We start from the raw sequence: 23,264 nt of genomic DNA, 5'->3' as shown, positions 1-23,264 counted from the left end.
GAGCAGAAAACACTATGATGATACTTCTAAGGCCCAAGGTAAGCATCTTTTAATACAAGTCTAAACTGGATTTGTGAATCTGGCTGGCATGACACTGAAAAAATATTAAAATAGAAAATACTTTCAGATTTAGATGTGCAGCTGAAAAGTTTCCTTTATAAAATGCAACCTAAACGTGTACTGTTGTATAGGTAACTATGCTCTGTCTTCAAATCTGAATCTCCTGTTACAATGGCAATACTTAAATTTTTATAAGGGGTTTTTTTATCAGCTACTGACTAGAGAATCATTGTACTGATGATATTTATGAAAACTCATATACAATCTAAATAAAAATGTGAATACAAATATAAAAAATGTAAACCACTAAGTCCCTGAGCATATTTTGATCTTGCCAACTAGAGATAGAAATGTTTGTACCAATTGGAATTAAAGTATGGCGGGAAGCAAATCTAGCGATATAAGTTGCTTTTCAGCTTTTTACTAGCTGTTTCCAAAAGGTAGATTTGAATAGAGAGAAATTGATGTAAAACATATTTTAGAAGTATTTTAAGCCTAGCAGTATGGAAGAAAAGCCATGTCAAATCAGCTGAATTTTGGGAGACTATAATGGAAATGGTGTAGTATGGGAATAAGTTTATTTGCTACTGATTTTCTGCTGAGAGCTACAAAGAGCTGATGGCAAGGAGGAACAAGGGGCTTCTTACATGAGAGAATGGCAGCCAGGCAGCAGCTTTGGAGAGCATCTCTCTCATCTAACTTTGGGTGTCACAGTGTCCCTAAGGTAGCTGAAAGAATAGTAGCCTTTACCTTCTGCACAGCTGCCAGTGGTACTGTGGAGTGATAGTTCTAATTAAACTACTAATTTGGGCTTTTGGATTGGATAAGTTAGATAGTGTGACTATTCCCTCTAAATATATGACTTGATTATAGAAATCTTTAAGTATAAAGCTCATTACTAATTTTGTGTGTATTAAGCGTATAAAATGAGACAGCAGGCTTGGTTGGGTTGAAAATTGACTTTCTTTGCCAGTGTTTGATTTGAAGTGCAAAGGCATTTTGGCTCAGCTGTTGTTGTAAAGATACAAAAGTCTCCTGGCAACTTTTAAAAGTTATTAAACACCAGCTAACAGAGAGGTCTCAGAATACAAACAGGGAAGTGTGGTCAAGTGGGGGCATTTTCACTGCCTTCTCTCTGGACAGGTTTCATGATCTATGTATGTTGCAATCTGTGCTCCTGGGGATGTTGAGAGGATGAGGAGAAGCGGTGTCCACTCGTAGTGTGTCTTCAATGTCTGCAAAGATGGAGCTTGCAGCTTCCTCCCTGCCTTGCCAGTCTGACAGCAAGGGACTGGATTAAGTTCCTCAGCCTTTCTGCCAGCTTGCAAGTGAAGGCACAGTTGTATCCATATGTTTCACAATTGCCTTCTTAGTCCTTTCTTCCAAAGAGTCCTTTGAAACGTGGGAATTTGTAACACTATAAAATGCCACTGCTCTTTGCAGCTGTGAGCTGTAGTAGATCAAGTTATCAGTTTTCTACTTCAAGTCTTTAGTTCTGCTGCCAACGGCGACCTTATATATGGCTATAAATCTTCCCGGAGTGTAACAAAGGTGTACTGCATTTCACTGTAATGGGGTATGTCTTGCACGAAGACAGACAGCATTAGGAATTTTGTGTGTAATAGCTAGTGCTTCCCAATATCCATGTCAAAACAGAGGATGTAGTACTGTGGGCTGCAGAAGTCATTAAGATGTATTGCAGTTTTCTATCCCTGAGTAGTCTGATTTTATCATGGCAGTGCTGCTCTAGTTCAGGATTTTGTGGTATTCATTTCATAAACCTTATTCTGAGGTGCTCGCAGCTTTTCTGCTCTGCACATCAAAAGTCATTCTGGAGAAGGAAGTTCCCTGAATTCAGTTGCTCTTGCTTTATTTATTTATTTTACTTTTTGAGGTAAGAAATAGTTCAAACTTTTAAAATTCCACTTCTTTTGCAAGTACTGGAGTCATAGCAATTTTATAAGGCATTTGGAGATTCAAAATGCAATAGGTACTTAATTTGACTTTCAAAAGAATCTATTTGCTATCTAAGTCAATTAGAAATATAACTTGATTGTTTCTCTAGCTCTAGGAACTTAAATGGCTTTAAAAAAAATGCATCTAATTTATTTGGAGACTTCTGAAAAGTTAACCCTACAGCTTGATTTTTTTCATCTGAAAGTCAATTTCTGGTACTGAGCTGAATAGATAGTACATCAGTGTTGTGTCAGGGATTTTATTTCAGAACTTTTCAGCTATTTCTGAATTTGAATGAATTAAAACTAAATAGGTTAAAATACCCATGAGCTTTGTCTCACTCATTTATGAATTAAACATAGAGATGTCACTATTTGTGAGCCTAAACAATCCAAAATAGTATTTATTGTTTTGTAAAATTCTGAAAATGTTTAATAAAAGTACTCAATGGCTCTCATATTCATGGTTGGATGACAGCATCCCATTATTAAATCCCATTCCACCATTTCTGCATTCCAGCTATAGTCATTTAACAGTGTCTTTTGGTCAAATTAAGTGCTGTGGTAAGCAAGTACAATTCCAGTGGAGAACTTCAGGTGCTATTCTTACACAAAATTTAGCATTTTACCCAGGTGTGTCTCACCTTGCACTGAGCATGTGTGGCACAAAGAGGCTGAGTGGGGAGGAGAGCAGAGAAATTATAGAGTAAAAGAGGAGCAGATTTGATAATAGCCTTCAGCTTGCTTTTTGTCGCTGCTCTTGTCAGCTCACTCTTATGAAAAGATGTTACATATTAAGAATTTGCTCCTATCACCAAGTGTTTTAGCTCAAAATGTATTCTGTGTGTGAATACATAAGTTGGCCTGCAGCTCACACAGGTAAAATAGAGCAAGTTGGATATTTTATTGTTGTTGTTGTTGATCATTTTTCTTGAAAATGCATAACCTTTTTGCAATTTTGTTTATATCAGTGTGATGATTCCAAAACTTATCCAGTATGACTGTAGAGCATACAAAAATTAGCCACATCAGATAATACATAGAAAATTATGCCCATAACCACAAAGACCCAGCCTCCTATCTAATCTACTCTCCACCATTCCATTCCCATAGAAACAAAACTGTAATGCTTTCCTTCTCTGTCCCTGAAAAAGAAATTAGGACTCTTGCTTTTTCTGCTTTCCACCTTTTCTGTATCTAGGTAAATGCACGGAAAGAAGAATAAAGGCAGAATGATATCAGGACTGAAATTGAGGGCATGGTTCTGAGTGGTAACCCTGCAACCAGCTGGGTTGGGGGTTTCAGGTTCCTTCACTGAGGTGTCCTACACAACACGTACACGTGCTCTAAGCTGTAAAGCAGGTGATGGAGGGAAAGGCTGCACAGCTCTGTGCAGGGGAAAGGGGAATGATTCAGTGACCAGAGAGAACAGGTCACAGCAATGAATGAGGCAGGCTGTCAGCTCAATACCTGATACAAAATCGTCTCTGATCGTTCCTGTCTTCAGCATTAACAGGGTTTCTAAACTCTAATGGAAAAACTTGGGTTCTATGAACATGGTCTTTAAAAATTATGTGCAGGCCTGTGAATGCTTGCAGCAACTATCCTTTGGCAGGTCTGTTTCAGAAAGATTCTTATGAATTCTTTCAAATGATTTCTCAGAATGTTTAAAGCCTGGTTCAATTTTGTTTGCTCTGCTCCATTCTCTGAAGCTGATGTCTCTCAGATGTTTGTTACATTTTCTGTTTATATTAGTAGGAGTTTTATAAAGTTAATTCAGAGAAAGTCCATCAGGTGAAAAAGGTAAGAAAGGTGACTGAATTGAAGCTGTTCCTCAGCCTCTGAAAAGACTCATCTTGCACACTGCAAAACTGTAATAGATGCACAGCCTAGCATGGATACCACAAGCTGTGTTAGATGGTGTTCACAGAAGGTAGCTTAGAGCCAACAAGGTGCTCTCAAGACATCAAAGAATGTCTAGCTCAGACATGCCTCCAGAGACCAGTTTGCTTTTCATAGTTTGGCTCATTGGAAAACGTTAGATTGCTTCTGGTTTGGGAAGCTTACCTTTGTGGAGCACAGAGATTACAGCCTTAAGTGCATAAGGCCCATGGAATTGTTGCTTCTTGCTGCCTTCTGTTTCTATTGTTAATAACATAAGCAAGGAGCAAAGCTGTTTTCTAAGGTTTCCCTATTGAATACTGTGGCCCTTAATTTGGATGCTCACTATTTAAGTAGATTATCTTAACTGAAACATATTCTGTCTGCTCTAAATAGTCTGTAAACTGAAAACACTAATAGTTTATAAATAAAACTGGTCCCTCTCAAGGACAGTGTAATTTTAATTATATGCAGGCTTAATTCTGATCCCACTGAGGGACCAGACTGGCCACTCTATTTGGAGCCAGGCAAATTGGCTTCTATCCTTAAGAACACAGCCATGTTCACTGCAGCAATGAAAAGTGTCTCTTGTGGACAAAATGATTCAAGATCCCTTGTTGAAGCTTATTGTACTGTTTGGCAAAACTTGTCTACTTCTATTCATAGCTGGTGTCAGAAAAGAACTTATGGTGAGGAAAACTGAAATACATCACACAGCAATAAAAGAGAAAAATCAGAAAATAAATTGATATTTTTCTTTTTTTCATTTTTCAGAACATTGCAACACTTTCACACTACTGCTGAGGATTACACCATCATTTTCACATCTGGATGCACAGCTGCACTTAAACTGATAGCAGAATCATTCCCTTGGATACCTGAAGGCACAAAGCAACCCAGCAGTCGATTTTGTTACCTAACTGACAGCCACACATCTGTGGTGGGTATGAGAGGCATAACTGCTTCAATGAATGTCTTGTCTGTTCCAGTAAAACCAAAGGAAATTTTGTCAGCAAACAGCAGGTTACCAGCTGAAGAACAAAACTGCACAACACCTCATCTATTCTCTTACCCAGCTCAGAGCAATTTTTCTGGTACCAAATATCCCCTTTCATGGATACAGGACATAAAATCTGGAAAACTCTGCCCCATCAAAATACCAGGGAAGTGGTTTGTTCTACTAGATGCAGCTTCGTATGTGAGCAGTTCTCCACTGGACCTGGGAGTTCACCAAGCTGACTTTATCCCCATCTCATTCTATAAAATCTTTGGATTCCCAACTGGTTTAGGAGCATTACTGGTAAACAACCGGATTGCTCCCCTCTTGAGGAAAACCTATTTCGGAGGTGGAACTGCAGCTGCCTACCTCGCAGGAGAGGACTTTTATTTGCCAGTGAAATCCATAGCAGAAAGGTGAGGCTTTATTTAACAAAACAGGATTTTTTGCTGATACTGTTTGCATCAGATAAATGTCTCAGGCTTGGTGTATGCACTGGGCTGTGATGCATGTGCTTTTTATGCAGTTGGATAGGTATTTCACATCTAACTCAGTTTGTCTTATTATTCTTTTTCCTATCTGAAGAACATAATCTGAAATATCTGCCTTCCTTTCCTGATCTAGTTTGCCAAAACAGCTAAAAATATAAGGCTTCATTCAGTGACATAAAGGTCAATCCATGCATTTTTAAATTTGTATTTAAGGTGCCTCAGTGGTAACTTGATTTATTTTTGAAATTCTGTACCCAAAGCAGCCAGACCAAGGTCGATCACACAGTGTAATGACCCTTGGTGAAATTGCAAAGGTAGGTCTATGTATTTCACTGGACAAGTGCAACGCTTTACCCTCAAGAGAAGCTTCATCAGAATAACAAGTTCAGTAAGATACATTACCTACAACAAATATTTGTGGTGCACTTATTCCTTGACTGAGATTCTGAAGAAGCTCTGAAGCTCTCCTACAGAAAAGAGAGGACACGCAAAGGAGGTCAAACATAGGAAAATGCAGGGCAATAAGGTAAGTTTCACCAGTCTTTGAACACACTGAAGTGCCACTCTTAGTGATGCTTGGTCTCCCTTCTTCATGTCAGCAACAACTTACATAAATGCAGTAAAGGGTCTTTCTTCCTGTGTCACATCTGCACAAAGGAAATGCTAGAGATCAGCATTTCATCACAGAATCATAGAACAGTTTGGGTTGCAAGGGACCTTAAAGATTGTCTAGAGGTCCAAGCCCCCTGCTGTGGGCCCAGACACCTTCCACTAGACCAGGTTGCTCAGAGGCCCATCCAGCCTGATCTTGAACATTTGCAGGGATGGGGCATTGAGGACTTCTCTGGGCAACCTTTTCCAGTGCCTCATCACCCTCACAGTAAAAAAATTCTTCCTTATATCTAATCTAAACCTGCACCCTTTCAGTTTGAATTTACCCTTGTCCTGTCAATATATGGCCTTGTAAAAAGGCTCTCTCTAGCTCTCTTCTAGTCCTCCTTCAGGTACAGGAAGGCTTCTGTAAGGTCTCCCCCGAACCTTCTATTTTCCAGTGCTGAACAACCCCAATTCTCTCAGCCTGTCTTTGTAAGAGAGGTACTCCAGTCCTCTGAGCATTTTCATGACCCTCTTCTGGACTCATTCAAACAGATCCATTTCCTTTCTATGTTGGGTGCCCCAGAGCTGGATGCAGCACTCCAGGTGGGGTCTCTGAGGGCAGAGCAGAGGGGCAGAAGCACCTCCCTCAACCTGCTGGCCACACTGCTTTGGATGAATCCTAGGATATGGTTGGCTTTCTGGGCTTCCAACACACTCGTTGCTGGGTCATGTTGAGCTTCTCATCAACCAACACATCCAAGTCCTTCTCCCCAGCAGTGATGTCAGTTCATTCTCCACTCAGCCTGTATTTGTGTTTGGGATTGCCCTGACCCATGTGCAGGACCTTTTATTTGGTGTTGTTGAGATTTATGATGTTCACACAGGTCCACCTCTCAAGCCTGCCAAGGTCCCTCTGGATGGCATCCCTTCTCTCCAGTGTGTCAACTACACCACACAGCTTGGTGACATCAGCAAACTTGCTGAGAGAGCGCTCAGTCCCACTGTCCACATTGCTTGCAAAGATGTTGAACAACGCCAGTCCCAATATCAACCGCTGAGGAACACCTCCTGTCACTGGTCTCCACTTGGACATCGAGCCATTGGTGGCAACTCTTTGGATGTTGTCATCCAACCAATCCATCCACTGTTCCACTGAGTGGTCCATCTGTCAAAGCCATGCCTGTTCAGTTTAGGAACAAGGGTGTCGTGTAAGACAGTGCCAAGTGCTTTCCACAAGTCCAGGTACCTGCTCTTCCCTTATCCATCAATGTTGTAGTGCCCTCTTAATAGCCCACCAAATATGCCAGACATGGTTTGCCCTTAGCAAAACCATGTTGGCTGGCAGGAATCACTTTCTTATTTAACATGTGGCTTAGAATAATTTCCAGGATGATTTCTCCATGGTCTGGCTGGGCACCAAGGTGAAACTAATCAACATGTAGTTCTTCAGGTCTTCCTTTGCTCTCTTTTTAAAAGTGGGCATTCAAGTCAGTGGGAACTTCACCTGACCGCCATGACTTCTCAACTACAATGGAAAGTGGCTTAGCCACTTCATCCACCAGTTCTCTCAGGACCCACAGATGTATCTCACCAGATCACATGGACTTGGTCACCTTCAGGTTCCTTGAATGGTCTCAAACCTGTTCTTTTCCTACAGTGGACCATTCTTCATTCTTCCAGTTCTTGCCTTTTCATTCTGTGGCTTGGGCAGTGTGACTGGGGCACTTGTCGGTCAAGACAGAGGCAAAAAAGTCATTGAGTACTTCAGCCTTCTCATATCCTGGGTAACCAGGTGTCCTGTTCCTTTCTGGAGAGAGCATCATTCCTAGACTTGGAATAGATGACCCTTGAATCTTAACCAACTCTCTTGTGTCACTCTTCCTTCCAGGGCTTTATCCCATAGCATTCTAACAAATATTAAATACATATTGATATATAGATACGTATAAAATTATAGACCTTGGGAAAGGCTAGAGGTTAAAAGGGGAAATGGTAAAAAATGCCCTTAATTCCTTTCAATTATTTATGGATGTGTATTCAGAAGCACATGTCCTGCATCTCCCATAATGTGAATGTCTGACCTTTCACTGTGTGCAAAATGATGCTTCATGTGTTTGCACCTCTTCTGGGTATGTGCTCTGAATGCTGCTGGGAGTTCTGGTTCTGGGCTGGTAAATGCAGAGGCTGGCTGCATTCACCTGGCTCTTGCCATACAAGACCATGCATTATTTCTGAATTGGATGTCGGTACTGTGAATGTCCAGTTAATCTTTTAATGTAGAAATACAAAGAACAGGGAAACATTGTTATTTGGACCTCTGTTTCTGATTTTTCAAACCAAAAAGGCTTTGAAGTGCAGCTCTCACTGAAATTCAGGATGACAGGGCATAGAAATCACGGGATCCCAGGGTGCTCCTGCATCATCTGCAAGCCAAGGATAAAACCTGCTTTAATTTCACCTGGGCAGGCTCTAGTTTCCAAGCAGCTTTTCTAGAGGTAATTGATACATGACTCCTGAGATAGCATAGCAGATAAAAATATCTGAAACGTGTTTTATGTCTCAGTTCTGCTTCTATACTTTCTTTAATTAAGAAGGGAAAGATATGTGGTAACTTGAAGGGGTACTGTATTTCTGGTATCTTTTTCAAGAGTTTTCAGAGGTTGACTAATTATAAACATTTCAGGTATCTGAGGCTCCCACTGTTTCAAGGGCTTTTTTTACTGAGTCAGAAGAAGGACCTGCTTTAACCTTCTTCTACTACAGATTTAGAAACAAAGGAAATTGACTTCTAAGTCAGGCTGGGTACACAATGTGTAATCTTGGTATGAGGGATTAAAACTAAAATAATCAAAACTGACAGCTGGATACTAGTTGCCATTAAACACCGAAGTGTCATGCAGACAGTCTAAGTCATTGTTCATAGGTCAATATTTATACTTGGCCTCATCCGATCCTTTAGTTGTTATTTGAAAAGCCAATATTTAAAAGTTCATGTTTAGAGCATTACTGATGCAGTCCATAACCTCTCATGAACTGTGGAGACTTAAAGTTCTGCCTGGAGAGGCTTGAATTTTTCAAAGATAGGTCAGGAATGAGGCTAACTTTCTTGAAAAGTAAAAACAACATTACAACAATGTTGTATTGACATCCTCAATCAATGTGCTTCAAGCTATAGCATCTTTTTTTTTTTTTTTTTTTTTTGTTCAGCTGCTATGGGTTTTGCTTTGTTATGTTTTTAAAGTGTTTTCCCAATAATAAAATACAGGCAGAGCAGTTAGGAACAGAACTACTACACTTCAAATGAAATGCCAGGTCACCATGGCTGGAGTTAATACAATTACCTTATCTGTGGGCCACATTTCCATTTCTTTGCTAGTGGCTGAAACACCTGGGTCATTATTTGTCCAATAACAGCAGGTCCAGTCAGGTTTTATTTCTGCCAAATTGCAGTCAGGAACCTCCATCCCCGTAGGTATCCAAACCCAACTGGTGAAGGCCCTGAGCAACCTGCTCCAGCTGGACATGCTTTAGGCCAGAGGTTGGATTTGAGATTCCCAGGGGTCCTTTCCAGCCTCTGTGCTTCTGTGATTGATTTGTGCACCTCTTCTGAGCTCCATCTGCATTGTCTCTTCAGACCTGTCTTTGTGATTCCAAAAGGTTTTATTTTTATTTTACTTTTTTTTTTTAAGAAAAGCTCGTTTACAGTGTGTGATTAGTATTCGGAATGAGCACACTGAAACATGTCATTTCATCTGGTAATTCATAAGGAAACTTGAACTCTAGCAAATGTCATTGGAAAAGGGGATTTAAATATATGTGTCTGAGTACCGCTAGCAGAAGGTATTCCCCATTCACACATAATCCAAGAGCAGTGTACTAAGAAAATAGCTTTTTCTAAGTCAAGGTGAAACTTGAGCGGAAACATGTAACTAGCGATGGTTTATCCATCTCTCCTACCCAAGACTGTCAAAATGGTTGCCATTTTTCTTCACAGATACAGCTTTTGCTACTGTTTCTTGTATTTTATTTTGATGTTCCTGCTATATAAATTAATATACCGCAGTCTCTTTTACATTTCTTTAATATCTTTAAATCACTTCCATGTTTTCCCATTTCATGTCAGTAGCCAATCTTCCTATCTCAACTTTTAAAATCATGTTTATTGTATTCTCATCCTTGTATCAAACAGCTTGACAAATTACTATTATCATTCACAAATCTAGCCTCATTTCCCATGTTTTTTTTTCTGCACAGCATGAGATAATAAAATGATATGATTATGTATAGCAAGAATTCAGCGATAAAATATTCATCATCTGCTCTATTTTTCTTTTGTATCTGGGAGTGCTATTCAGAATCTGATCATCCTGGAATTTATGACTAAGGGAAAAGGAGCTGTTGTGTTATCTGTAAATTGGGTATCTGCATCTTAGTCTACCAATGTGAAATATTTAGTGCATTAGCTGTTGTGTGTTGTTCATTTCCAAATGCATTTTCAAAAGCTTTGGAAATCCAGGTGGCATGACTTTGCCCCTGACAAGTTTAAGTGACTCTTGCCTCTGTTGCTCGAATAATTTGACAATCCCAAAGCAGCACACACACTTTTGTAGTCTATTATACATTTCGCTTAGCCAAAGCAGGTTTCTTTATTCTTGATGCTGTGGCTGGAGATTCCTGAGACAACTCTGTGCATGCTTATGCAGTGTATGCTGACATGGTTTGGGTCCGCAGTGGCATTCTGGGTTTGTGTGTGCTCAGGGCAAGGAAGCAAGGAATGGGAAATACAGGCAAAAAGCTAGGGATAAAAACTAGAATCCCAAGAGCTGGAGTTGAGACAAAATCCTGAGGCTGGATGGTGGGTATGCAGCAGCTTGACAATCCTTTGGCAAATAAAGCTGATCTTCTGCTTGAAGCTATCTCTTTAGCATGATTGTTTCTGTCAGCCTAGAAAGAAAGAATATAGTGACAGGTGCTGGCTTATTCCATAGAAGCTCTTCACAGTGCTCAGAAATCACCTAGGGCCTGGACTGTGCTGAGAAGAGCACAGTCTTTATGTGCAAACTCACCTTGTAGTCTGGCATATGCTCATCGGCTCCACACAAGAGGACTTTGGGCATCTGCCCATGATTACTTTATGTGGTAAGTGGACTTAAGTATCACCCTGTCAAAAAACACATTTTGTTTAAGCATTTTGCTATGATTCTTCTGCATTTTTATGACGTTTAGAGATCTCCAGACAGGACCACTTTTGGGAGAATTTCAAAATCTCTAAATTTCATGAACAAGCACCTTTTCAAATAGCAGTGGTGGATTTCAGATTAGACACTTGGGAAGTAGTCTTCATTTCTAATGCGTGTTTGCACCATGAGACTGCCTTCTGCACCTGACAGATTGATGGCAGCCACTGACATGGACTTGTAAGCCTGAACAGGGAACATGACAGGGAACAAGTCTCTTCCTTCCTCTCAGCCCCCAGTGTCACCATGTCCTGCAGAGATGAGAGGTCAGAGGTCCTTGAAAAGAACTGCACAGGACTCTCATTCAGCTGTTCTCCATGTCTGAAAGGCAAAGTCCTTTCATTTAACTGTTGGAACTTCCACGTATGTAATAGAACTTAATTCTCATGACTTTTCAACTGTTTTTCAAAACAAGACCTGTGGAAAAATAAAAGGGTAACTGTAAGAAGATTCAAGTAAGCCGATACTTTTTCCCTTCTCTGTTGCAGTGTAAGTATCTGCTGGCAAGTTTCATGCAGTCTGTTTTGTTACCTCTCAGGACATCCAAGGTGGCAGATGACATTTGCTGTGTTTTTCTGCCAGCCATCACTGCAGCCAGCCAAATTCTTCAGTATTTGATGCAAAGGAAAGTTTTGCTTATTTTTTTGTTCTAAGTCCCATCATTAAGAAGGCATTCATATGTCATTTTGCAGTCTAATCTTCCAGGTGATTTTTTTTTCAATACTGAAATTGTTTTATTCCCCAGCATAGTCAAAATAAACTGAAAATTGTACATCAGCGACACAGATGGTATCCTGAGGGGATCACTTTTGATATTGATTCACCATGGGATTCACCTTAAATTGCTGAATCTGGGATAAACTGAAAGCAGTGCCCCTGATAAATGCTTATAGAGCATAACCAGACACTTAAAAACATGTTTGTTAACTTGGATTAACAAGTGGATTAACTTGGATTAACAAGGATTAACACTTAAGTGGGCAGTCACCAAAAGAGAAGCAATAATATAGGTAAAATTTTGAAGAGGCAACACAGTTGGCAGAGGTGGCTTCTGTTATGCAGCCAGCCCCACCTCTATGCATTTGCACACTCCTGGAGTGTCTGTGCTAGGATGCAATTTTACAGTATGGAAATAAATACAGAAGGAGGTGTTTTCCTCAGGAAGGGAAGGTACCATGTACCATGGATTCTCTTACTCAGCTGTAGGCTAATCCAAGTAACCATATTTCCTCTTTTGTTTTGCAAGTGTCATCGAAAGCCGGTAGAAATCATGGGCCCAGTGTCGCCACATGCCTACCACAGAGAGGCACATGTAAATCACATCAAGCACCAATCTGTATTGTTGGGAAACTCCATCCCCCTATATGAATGGAACCAAATTACTGATTTATGAAATAAACCTTATAAACTGCTAGAGAGCTACAGCACATTCGTTTTTTAAAAAGAAAAATGTGGAACTCATTGTAAAATGCATTTTTCTTAAAATATAAAGTGTTTTGAGATGATAGCAAGAAAGAAGGGTATTCTGGCTTATACCAGGATTCAATTTTGCCTTTGATCAAATACAGTAAAAATTTTGCTTGAACTAGGATGTATTGTTACAGTCATTATGGCTAACAAGGTGACATAACATAGTTTTACCCTATGGAGCTCTTGGGCTCAAATTTAGAATCAAACATTTTCCCTAAGACTTCTCCGAAAGGCTTTGTGAATTTCTAGCACCAGCTATTGTGACTTTACAGAATTGGTTTTCTGCTGATAAATTTATGGCACATTTTTAATTATGCTTTGTAGATTTTGCATTTGTGATTGATTAACATGTTTGATATATGAGGAAACATAATGGTAACTTGTTTGGCATAAAAATCACATTTCTTCACCATTTGTAGTGTGTACTTAAAATGTCATGATACTGGATGTAAAAGGGTGAGACTGGCTTTTTGACCCAGATAGTATTTACAATATACAAGTCCTATTCAATTACTGTTAAGGGAGTGATTTACTTCAAAGTGCAGAAATTAAAGCTTTTGCTCTCTCTTTTTACCTCAGGCAGTTCTTAGTAACAGGAATTGCTGTAAATACTCCATGGTATAGTATATAATTAGTATAATGCTTTTTCTTTGACTCCTGAAGTCTCAGAGACAAAAGCATGAGCTAAGGCAGACATATGGAAGAGCTGTAACTACTATCAGGGGGTCAATTTAGATATTTAACATTATTTTAACCTAGTTTTTATGTGCTCTTAATCCTCTGGCATGTGTATGTGTGTTTAAATACTTTCCAAAGCGATGCTGAAATTGTTCTAAGTTGGCTGCTGAAACTTTATTGGCTTCCTTGGAGCGAGTTCAATCTCAGTTTACATGGTACAGCCCGAGATGTGCAGAAAGCACCAAGTCTGGGCAGCATCATGTGTTGCCCACAGGTCTGGTCCTGCACAGAGCATGTCCCTATACCTCTTCAGAACCTCCCAAACAGGAAGGAATCCTTCTCAAATCTTCCACCTTCCCCAGGAAAGCCATTACTGCATTACCTTTTGAGGAGAATGGGGAAGGAAGGGCGGGTTTTTCATGTGTGTGTGTGTATGTGCTTCCATCCTCCTTAAGAAGGAAATGACTGTGACAAGGTGTTTATATTTTCCATTTTGCAATTTTTTTAAAGCATAAGATAATGTAAACAGGAGAAAGGCATGAGCTAATAGAAATAAGAAAAAGCAGAATGGAGATGGCAAAAATGGAGGTAAAGTTGAAACAATGTGTCTGTAAGAGTGCCAGCCCTAAGCCAGATACGGTGATGTGAGGTTGCTGCTGCGAGGGTGGCAGCTCTGCATGTGGAGAGCAAATCTGCCCTGGGAGCTGACCCATCCAGATGAGGGGGCCTTCTTCAGGAAGGATGGGGAGGGCTTGGGATGTTAGGAGCAGATGGGGAAATTGAAGAAATACGGCTCAATGTCTCTGTCTCCTCATGTGTCTCTGACCCCCGAACAAGTAGTGTTGGCTTGTTGGAAGCTGTCATAAGATCTGGATCAGGGCCATTCCCTTCAGCATGTACCAAAGCTTCTGGCATGTCTTCTGCATGGACATTGCCACCCTGGGCTTCAAAGCAGACGTTGTAATCTGTGAGTTCTGCAGAGTTTTTGTTTTGCTGAGTAAATGAGTCCAAACTGAAGGATCCTGCTGTGCATGGCTGCCATGCCACCCAGTCCTTCTGCCAGCTGGGTGGACTTTGCACTGCAGAATAGGACACCCAGGTCCACATGTGGATTCAAGACTCATAGGTGTGCATGCTCACAGCTGTGAAGATGTAGTTTAATTTCCCATGTGTGGATGAGAGCTGAATGCCACATGGCCCTCTCAGTGTTCAGGTAGAGCAAAGTAACCAAGACTGTGAGCCCCACACCAATCCATTTGCTAGGGCTGATGATGAACTGATGCCTTTGCAAGTGCAGCTCCATGACATGCCAGGGTTGCCTCTCCAGAGACATGCACCTGAGGAGCAAGGTTGTCTGGCTGCACAAACTCTGCATTTTGAACCTTCTTGGTTTCAACAGTTTTGTCATTTTTCTGTTGAAACCTTTCCTATTGAAACAACTCTTAGACTTAGGAGATAGTACTGTGTTGGGTTTTAAAAAGAGTGATGCACAGCAGTGAAAATTGTGGAGAGGGGAATCTGTTCTCCAGAAAAGGACTGAAGCATGTGTATTTCAGTCAGTCTCTGGTTCACAAACTCCTCGAGCTTTAGCAGAGATGTCAGCTTGTAGTTCAAGTTGAATAAGTTTATGCTAATTACATTGGTGTATTTCTGTATGGATCCTTTTGGAAGCAAAACTTTCAGGGAACACTTATATTCTCTCTTCTCACAGCAGTTCCTGTCCCCATACTACTTGTGTGGATTTAGTTTATTCTTTTTTGGGGACAGGGAGCAGAGGAAGGCATGGTAGAGTGCTTGGCAGTTAAAATCACTGACTGAATGCCATCCAAATTTAGTTATTCCAAGATGGGATGGGACTAGGTAGTTTCCTTTAACATTTTGTCCTTAATGGAAATAATCATTATGCAATGAAAAAGTATACTCCTCTAATAGAAACTGCCTGACCACAAATGACGAAACATCCCCTCTGCTATAATGTACTAATACACTCTAATGTAATGAATTGATTTTAATCATTCTTGCTTACTTTTACTTGCCCATTTCAGTAAGAACAGACTAAAAATCAGTGTGTTTCAGCATGTAGTGCATGGATCCCTTGAGATCTATGAATTCACTGTAAAGGATCCAGCAAAGGAGACTGAGACACCTCCATGTGGCATATCATGTGACAATTGCAGATTTGATCTTTTGAAAGAGAACTTCATCTTCACTGAATTTTTTTTCTAGTCAGGTGACTTCCTTCCACTCAGATTCATGCTTATAAAATCTTCTTGGAATGGTATTCTTATCAGACTTATTCTTTTCAGTATCATCAGAGATCTCTTATCATTTAAGAAAAGGATATGTTTTTTCCTGTCTAAATGACATCAAAATGCAAGAGGGAAAGCTGAAATGCCGTAAAGGCTTGTCTGTGTATAGCAGAAGACCTACAGAACTATCTTAAATTTAGTGACTCAGATTATGTGGCTTCTTATTTGGTACCCGTATTATTTTATATTTTATTTATACCTAAGCTACAGGCAGGTACTTTTTTTAAAAAGTTTAGTATTCACTGCCTTCCTAGTGGTAAAAAAGAGATATATAGAAACAGAGTAGTTTTCATGTTTAGATGACACCACTCAACCTAGTATTTGAAGATTACAAGAACAAGCATGGGTTTGGTCTAGGCTCTTTTTTTTCATCTTCTCACTAGTCAAATATATGCAAGAGTGCATCTGGCAGTTGTGCTCTTGGGAACCCACGAAAGAAACATCTACAGGCTTCTCAAACAGATTTAATTTATAAGAAAAAGGAAAATATTGATGCTCTTGAGAAAAAGGGGTTTTACAGTCTTTCTTAAGTTTCACATATAAGCAACGGTTTCCAAAAATGGAAGTACGCAGATTTGATTAAAGACTTGGCTGTCACATTTGTGTCTGTTCATGTTCAATTAAAAAATTCAGAGGGATTCTCTAGCATTATTTTAATCTACTTTTTTAATATCTAGGCATTTATATTATCAAGTAACATCTGCTATGGCTTAATAACTGTGTCAAATGATTGTAATAGCTTTATTTTTGGTGAATTTAATGATAAAAAGTTTTAGAGCTACAGCAGGGAGAGTATTAATGCTGAATGGATAGTATCTCCTATTTCATATTTTATGACAGACATTTTGCCATTATGTTTTCAGGTTGTACTCTGAAGTGGCCCCCTTTTTTTTTTAATTGTTGCTGATGCCAACAGTCTTATGTTCAGCAATATAGATTGCATGGATTATCTCCATAATGTCCACTGCTAAAAAGTGGTTAGTATGAATCTAACTCTTCTTATCACTCATTTTGGCTTTATATTAAAAGTGTCTTGATTGGTCTTAAGTTACCTACACTAATATATGACCAGTTTAAGTGGGAAAAATGGTGTGATGATTTTATTAATGAAAGATTTGACAAAGGATTTGACAAAGTCCGTGCTCTTAAGCAAATCAGTAAGTTGATGCCAAGTAACAGGAACCCAGTTAACCCTTCCAAGAAAAGAAAGTGTGTGTGTGTATATATATATATATATATATTTTTTTTTTTTTTTTTTTTTTTAGTTTTCTGCTGTCAGTATATGAATGAAGGGAACTGCTTTGAAGTTTTCATCAGTATTGAAGAAGGGTGTTGTTTGTTCATATTTATTTTGAACATATCATACTTAGGTCTTGGGTTTTCTGTACATACATTTTTCTGTGTTTTATCATGACAGGTTAGTTTAGAAGGACAGTTTCAAAATAAATAGCGAGAGTCATTATTAGCCCTAGATATTTTGACTTTTATCTTAAGAAAGATAAAAGATAAACCTTTCATGAGCTTTTATCGAATTAAGGAAAGCATGTGTATACATATAAGAAATCACATAATCACAGAATATGCTGAGTTGAAAGGGACCTACAAGAATCATCGAGTCCATCTCCTGGCCCTGTCACACCATGGGCTTGGGAGCATTGTCCAAAGGCTTCTTGAATGCAGGCAGGCTTGGTGCTGTGACCACTCCCCTGGGGAGTCTTGGGTTTCAGTGCCCAGCCACCCTCTGGGTGAAAACCTTTTCCTAATATCCAACCTAAACCTCCCCTGATACAACTTCAGGCCACTCCCTCAGGTCCTGTCACTGGTCACCACAGAGAAGAGATCAGTGCCTGCCCCTCCTCTTCCCCTCATGAGGAAGTTGTAACTGCAATGAAGTCTCCCCTCAGGCTCCTTCAGGCTGAACAGATCAAGTGGCCTCAGCCACTCCTAATGTGGCTTCCCCTCCAAGCCCTTCACCATCTTCATTGCCCTCCTTTGGATGCTCTCTAATAGCTTAATATTAGTTTTATATTTTTGTGCTCAAAACTGCACACAGAATTCAGTGTGAGGCTGCCTGGGTGCAGAGCAGAGCGGGACAATCCCCTCCCTTGCCCGGCTGGTGATGCTGTGCCTGATGCCCCCCAGGACACACTTGGCCCTCCTGGCCGCCAGGGCACTGCTGACCCATGGTCACCTTTCCACTGACCAGGACTCCCAGGTCCCTTTCCATGGCACTGCTTTCCAGCATCTCCTTCTCCAGTCTGTCTGTACATCCAGCGTTGCCCCATGTCAGGTACAGATTCCAGCACTTCCCTGGATTTTTGAACTTCGTAGAGTTGGTGATTTCCCAGTCCTCTAATTTGTCAGGGTCTCTCTGCAGGGCCTCCCTGCCTTCATGGGAGTCAACAGCTCCTTCCAATTTTGTGTCATCTGTGAACTTGCTTAGTATCCCTTCCAGTCCTTCATCCACGTCATTTATGAAGATATTGAAGAGCACAGGGCCTAAAACGAAGCCCTGCACAACCCATCCTTCACTGCCAAATACCAATATGTGGACACCAAGTTATCTCTAAACATTTTAATGATAAACTTTTGTAGTATTTTTCTAGTATAGTTCAAATCACATCTCTGTGTGATAGCAATCTTTCGAAATAAGGTTTTACACATCAGATACTTCAGTATGCCTCTTTGCTAGGACAGTACATGTAGCCCCAGAGAGGTTGTACTCTGTTGTGCTAAAAGCCCAGGAAGAGCTTTTGCAGGCATTAGAAAACATGACACAGTAAATGTGAATAGCATAAACTCTCTGGGAGGAGAGTGACAGAGCTGCTGTGTAAAGGCCTGTTGACCCAATTCATCTCCTGTTGGATTCAACAGGAGACCTTTGATTTCATTCCTTATGCCAAATTTAATCCATTTTAATCAAGTGAATAGATTTTTTAAAAATACATTAATCTCATTGATTCTCTATCTAGACATTTCTAGATGATGTTCCTAGGCAGATTGTTGCAGAATTGGTGATGAACAGAAAGAACACCTCTCTAACTGTTCATAAGAATTACACTCTTGGCATTTAATGTGATGATTAAATTAGAAGAAAAATAAGCAGGACCATGCACTTTATCTGATTTTTCTGAAGAATTTGTCATATTATGTATATGAAAATATATATATATGTGTGTGTGTATATATATATATAAGGGCATACATAACCAAGAAACTATAGTAGACTCACCAGTAGACAAATAACCATGGAAGAATTCCTCTCTCCAAACTTTGACTGCATGTAAATGTACATTCTATATGTAACAACTTCATGCAGCTGTAACTCTTCCTGTGCTCTGATACCAACTGGTGGTGTTTACAAGGAGTTTTATACACAGAAGTGCAAGGTGCAGTTTTAAATTCTAGTGAGGACTAAATGCTGTGGTGTTGCTAAGCAAAACTTCATAAGGTACATGGCATGCAAAATGTTTTAAACAATAAGATATACTGAAGCCTGTTTTAGCTTAACAACATGATCGCATTTTCAAGAAGGTTGAGTTCCTTCCTCATTTTCTTGTTTGTATTCTTTATCTCGTGTTGCTTATGTAAGTCCACAGCAGAGAACAGGTAAACATTATAAATGAAACTGCTGTAAAATTTTACCTTTAGCCAAGAAGTCACGTGTGAAGACACATGAATGTGTTCAGCTTCTAAAAAAAATGCTTATCAAACTGTACTATTCTTCTCTTGGTAAAGGAGAATGGTCTCCGAAATTGTTAGTGTGCCAGTTTGTAGCAGATATCCTAAATATTTTCTGTAAATCCTTCTATTATGGAATAAAGTACATGAAGATTAATGTCCACAGCATAAACACACCTGCAGTTTTCATTATCTGAGCTATTCATAGGAGTGTAGATATATTAATTTTGTGTTCCCTAAAAATTTCTCTAATACCTGCACGCTGTTCACGTTGTCACCAAATCCTTAATGTGATACTATGCACACCTTAGTGGACATGCACCTTTTAAGATTAACTATATGAAATTTTCAGAAATTCAGATTTTGACAAGTCAAGCTTACGAGTATAACTGTAGTTAAAGTATAGCAAATATAGGGTTTATTTCAGTTTTCCCTGTGCAAGACAATATAAATTTACACGTACGTATCCCATGCAGGATAAGTTCTCATTTAATCTCCTTTCCTGTCTGATGAACACAAATGCTTGGCAATCAGATTTTTGAGTTAAAGAAAGATTTCTTATCCTAGCCTGGTTTATTTAAATTATGATCTAAAGGTGAGAATCTGAATCTTGAAGCCGTTTTGTAGTTAATGAAGCAGTAATAACAACCAAGGAGATCTACCTTCAGCTGTTTAAATGGCTTCAGGAGCATTAAAAATTTATACTATCATAAGAATTCTCAGCAGAACATCTTATTTAAGTAAACTTTTCTTGTCTCTGCTGCTTTCCCAAGCTAACAATTAATAATCCATTAATTTAACATTTCTGAATTTTTTTTTTCTTCAGGTACACAAAAAAATTTAAAAAGGAAAGCCCAACCATCATTAAATATCATGTGAGGTTCATTCAGATAGTTTTTTAATATATAGTGGCCTATCAAAAGATGTGAAAATACTTGACAAGTCTGTGAACCTTGCTTTTGTGTGGATGTCCTGAAGGGCGTTGAGGAAGAATAATGTTCATTCACTATATTTATGCCTGCAAATTGCACTGTCAACTCATTTTCCAGGTGCAAATGACATACATGGAAAGGAAAAGTGAATACACACAAACAGGGAGAGTATGCCACTAAGTTTTTCATGGAACTATTGACCAAAGAATGTCTAACCCATAGGGATGAATGCAGCATATTGCACAACAAGTATTTCTCCCTCTGTTTTACATTCAGAACTCGTTCTTCTTCCAAGAGTATCCCAGAGCCAAAACTGTAGGTAATACTGAGTAACAGAGAAGTGGGACCCTGTGTCTTGTGAAAGGTTAATTTCTCAATTCCACATGGTACTGTGCATAAGCCTTAACTTACATCCTTTGCCTCTGAATTCTGTCTGGCCAGTGCCTGAGGCAGTGACCTGGCAAACAAGACTGATCAGTGTGCACCATCAGAGAGTGAGCAATAGCTACGATAGTCTCTTCCTAACTATTTCTAATCTTGCTGGGTGATCTGCCCTGCCTTGCTGTCAGCATGTCTGTAGACTTAACTGTACAGAAGGTAAAAGCAGAAGCCAAGTCTCCTACTCACCTATTCTCTGGGCTGTGCTGAGGTGCCTGTTGATTATAGCTACAGAATAAAGGTTTGAAAACATCAGAAGAACTTGATGTTAAAGAAAACATCAGCATATCAACTCTGTAAACTGGTAGTGGCTCAATGATTTTAGGGCTCTTTGTGATCCAGAAAGTCTTTGAGTGATGCTGCCCTGAGAATGAATGATGTGAATCTTAACTATGTCTGTAATAATAGCTGATTAATCACTTCATTTCAAACTGCTAACTTTCCAGGCATACCCTGCTGGTATTTTAAGCATTAATACAACATTATTTAAACATTAATACAAGATTATTCTGGTGTCTGTTCAGTTTCTATTCTAAAGCTAAATACATGAAAAATCCTCTAATACAAAGTTTCTTGTTTAGGGAAGAGGGCAAAACCTGAACATTGAAGACATCTCTTTCCTTTTTACAAGCAGAGGAGCAGGTTTTAAGCCTGCTTCTGTGGTCCAGGTAGTGCCCAGTGCTGTGCTCAGAAGTGTTCAGCCAAATTCTTGCCCCTGAGACTCCAAGGACATGGGAGTTGTAGTCACAATGTCTAAAATACAAGTGAGGCAAGGCTCGTGAGTTGGAGTAACCTTATTTATGGGACCAACTGCTACAGCTGGGAAATCTGAAAACTTGCATTACAAGCTTTAGACACCATTGAATCAGGCAGTGTTTGCTGGTGCTCCACTGAAAATACACAAGACATTCAGACACTTGTCCTCTGCTTCTTGTCCATGTCTCTCTAAGTCAAAACGAGAATTCTAACAATGTTTAATTTCTAGGGAACAGCCTTATAGGAGAGGATGAAATCTGGTTCTTAAACTTGAAAGAAAGAACAATATAACTTCATTTGTACTGGAACATATAGTTATCAATTGCAACAGAGACTTTATAGCTTCAAATACCACAGTGATTTGACATCCCATGGTGATATAATTGCTATATGCATTACTGGTCTGCAGAAAAAAAAATAAAGCAATGACAGTACCATTTTTCAGATTTCTGTAGGGGAAAATATCTTTGGCATCTGTTTCAGTTTGCAGAAAAAAAAAGGAAAAAAAATCCTTTTAAACACTCTTTGCATGACTTAAGCTAAATTGCACAGTAAAAGAAAGATAATCTCCTTTATAAGATACTATTGAATAAATCTGAATCCTAAAAGAAAGAAAAGAAAATAGTTAGCAGTAGTATTTAGATCTATGGTTTTTGTTTTTTTAATTTCCATATACATAGATTTTTAGACAGCATCTTAGATTCGAATATGAACTTGGTTCTGCAACCTCAGGCAACTAAAAATCAGTGAGGCATGGTGTCTTGTCATGTTTTCCTTATTTGTTTAATGATGTACATATCTACAGCCCCAATTAGGTATGGAAGTTGAGGTCCCTCCTGGGTGTTCTTGCAGTCTCTTGGCAGATCCAAGAAGACAGTGTTACCTTGTACTATTTCCAACATTCTGTCTCAGTACTTTTATTTCAATTACTTCCCTGATTGCTAGAAAAATATAGTCAATGGAATGATAAAACCTTGCATCCTTTTGATCCTGGCGATTTGATTACCATTTAAAATGAGGATTTCTTTATGACTGAAAAGTTCAAAGTTTGTCTTCTCCCTTTCAGCATTGCCTTATAGCAGCATCCTAAGAGAATAAGACCTCTTTGGCATATATGAGATGCATCAGTAATAATCCTGTTTGCAGAAACCCTGCATGAGTAGAAAATGTCAACATTCAGAGTAAGTGTGACTGTTTTGCAGGGTTTTTTTATAAATTACATTTTTATTATCTTCCTTGTAAGATTATTCCAAGTAACTGTTGACTCAATATTCTGTTTTCACTCCATTGTTTTTTCTGGTTTTGTTTTGCAATCCCCTGGTTATACTTGACTCTTAAGAAAAGCTTCAGAGAATGCTCTGTATTTACAGTGTGAATTATGATTCTGCCAGTGTGCATAACAATTACTTTATAAATATTTCCTCAGCCATTTGATAAAGACGCAAATTAAGAAAAATAATTACCATTACAATTACAATTATATATAATTACACTATATTCAATTTAGTTTATCTCTAACCTCCTCTTGCTATAATGTGTTCATTGTTGAAGAGTGAGATTTCAGCTGACTGTGTTGGAAGTAAACATGGATTTTTCTGTCATTTACAATGTATTTTCTTTGAAAGAAGAGTTTTATCTCCAGAAAATGATAGTTTAGGTGGTTCAACTTTGAAGCACCTCCTAGATTAAGAGTGTGTGTGTGTGTGTGTGTGTGTGTGTGTGTGTGTGGAGTTTGCCGTTCATTAGTTTAGAGAGACTGTTTGCTCCTAAAAATGCTACTTC

The 23,264-nt window shown here is 39.2% G+C and overlaps 1 protein-coding gene across 1 annotated transcript in view; it reads left to right on the top strand.

Annotated features, from left to right (window-relative positions):
• MOCOS (molybdenum cofactor sulfurase) overlaps nucleotides 1-23,264 on the top strand; it is a 209,820-nt gene that overhangs the window by 77,769 nt on the left and 108,787 nt on the right. Inside the window, exon 4 of the mRNA XM_069004162.1 lies at nucleotides 4,671-5,309. Within this exon, the coding sequence (XP_068860263.1) occupies nucleotides 4,671-5,309 (639 nt within the window). The remainder of the gene's footprint in view (nucleotides 1-4,670; nucleotides 5,310-23,264) is intronic.

This window comes from Aphelocoma coerulescens, chromosome 2, assembly GCF_041296385.1.
Source record: "Aphelocoma coerulescens isolate FSJ_1873_10779 chromosome 2, UR_Acoe_1.0, whole genome shotgun sequence".
In the NCBI taxonomy this organism is placed as follows: Eukaryota; Metazoa; Chordata; class Aves; order Passeriformes; family Corvidae; genus Aphelocoma; species Aphelocoma coerulescens.
The sequence above is the reverse complement of the archived record's forward strand: the minus strand, read 5'-3'. Positions and strand labels throughout refer to the sequence as shown.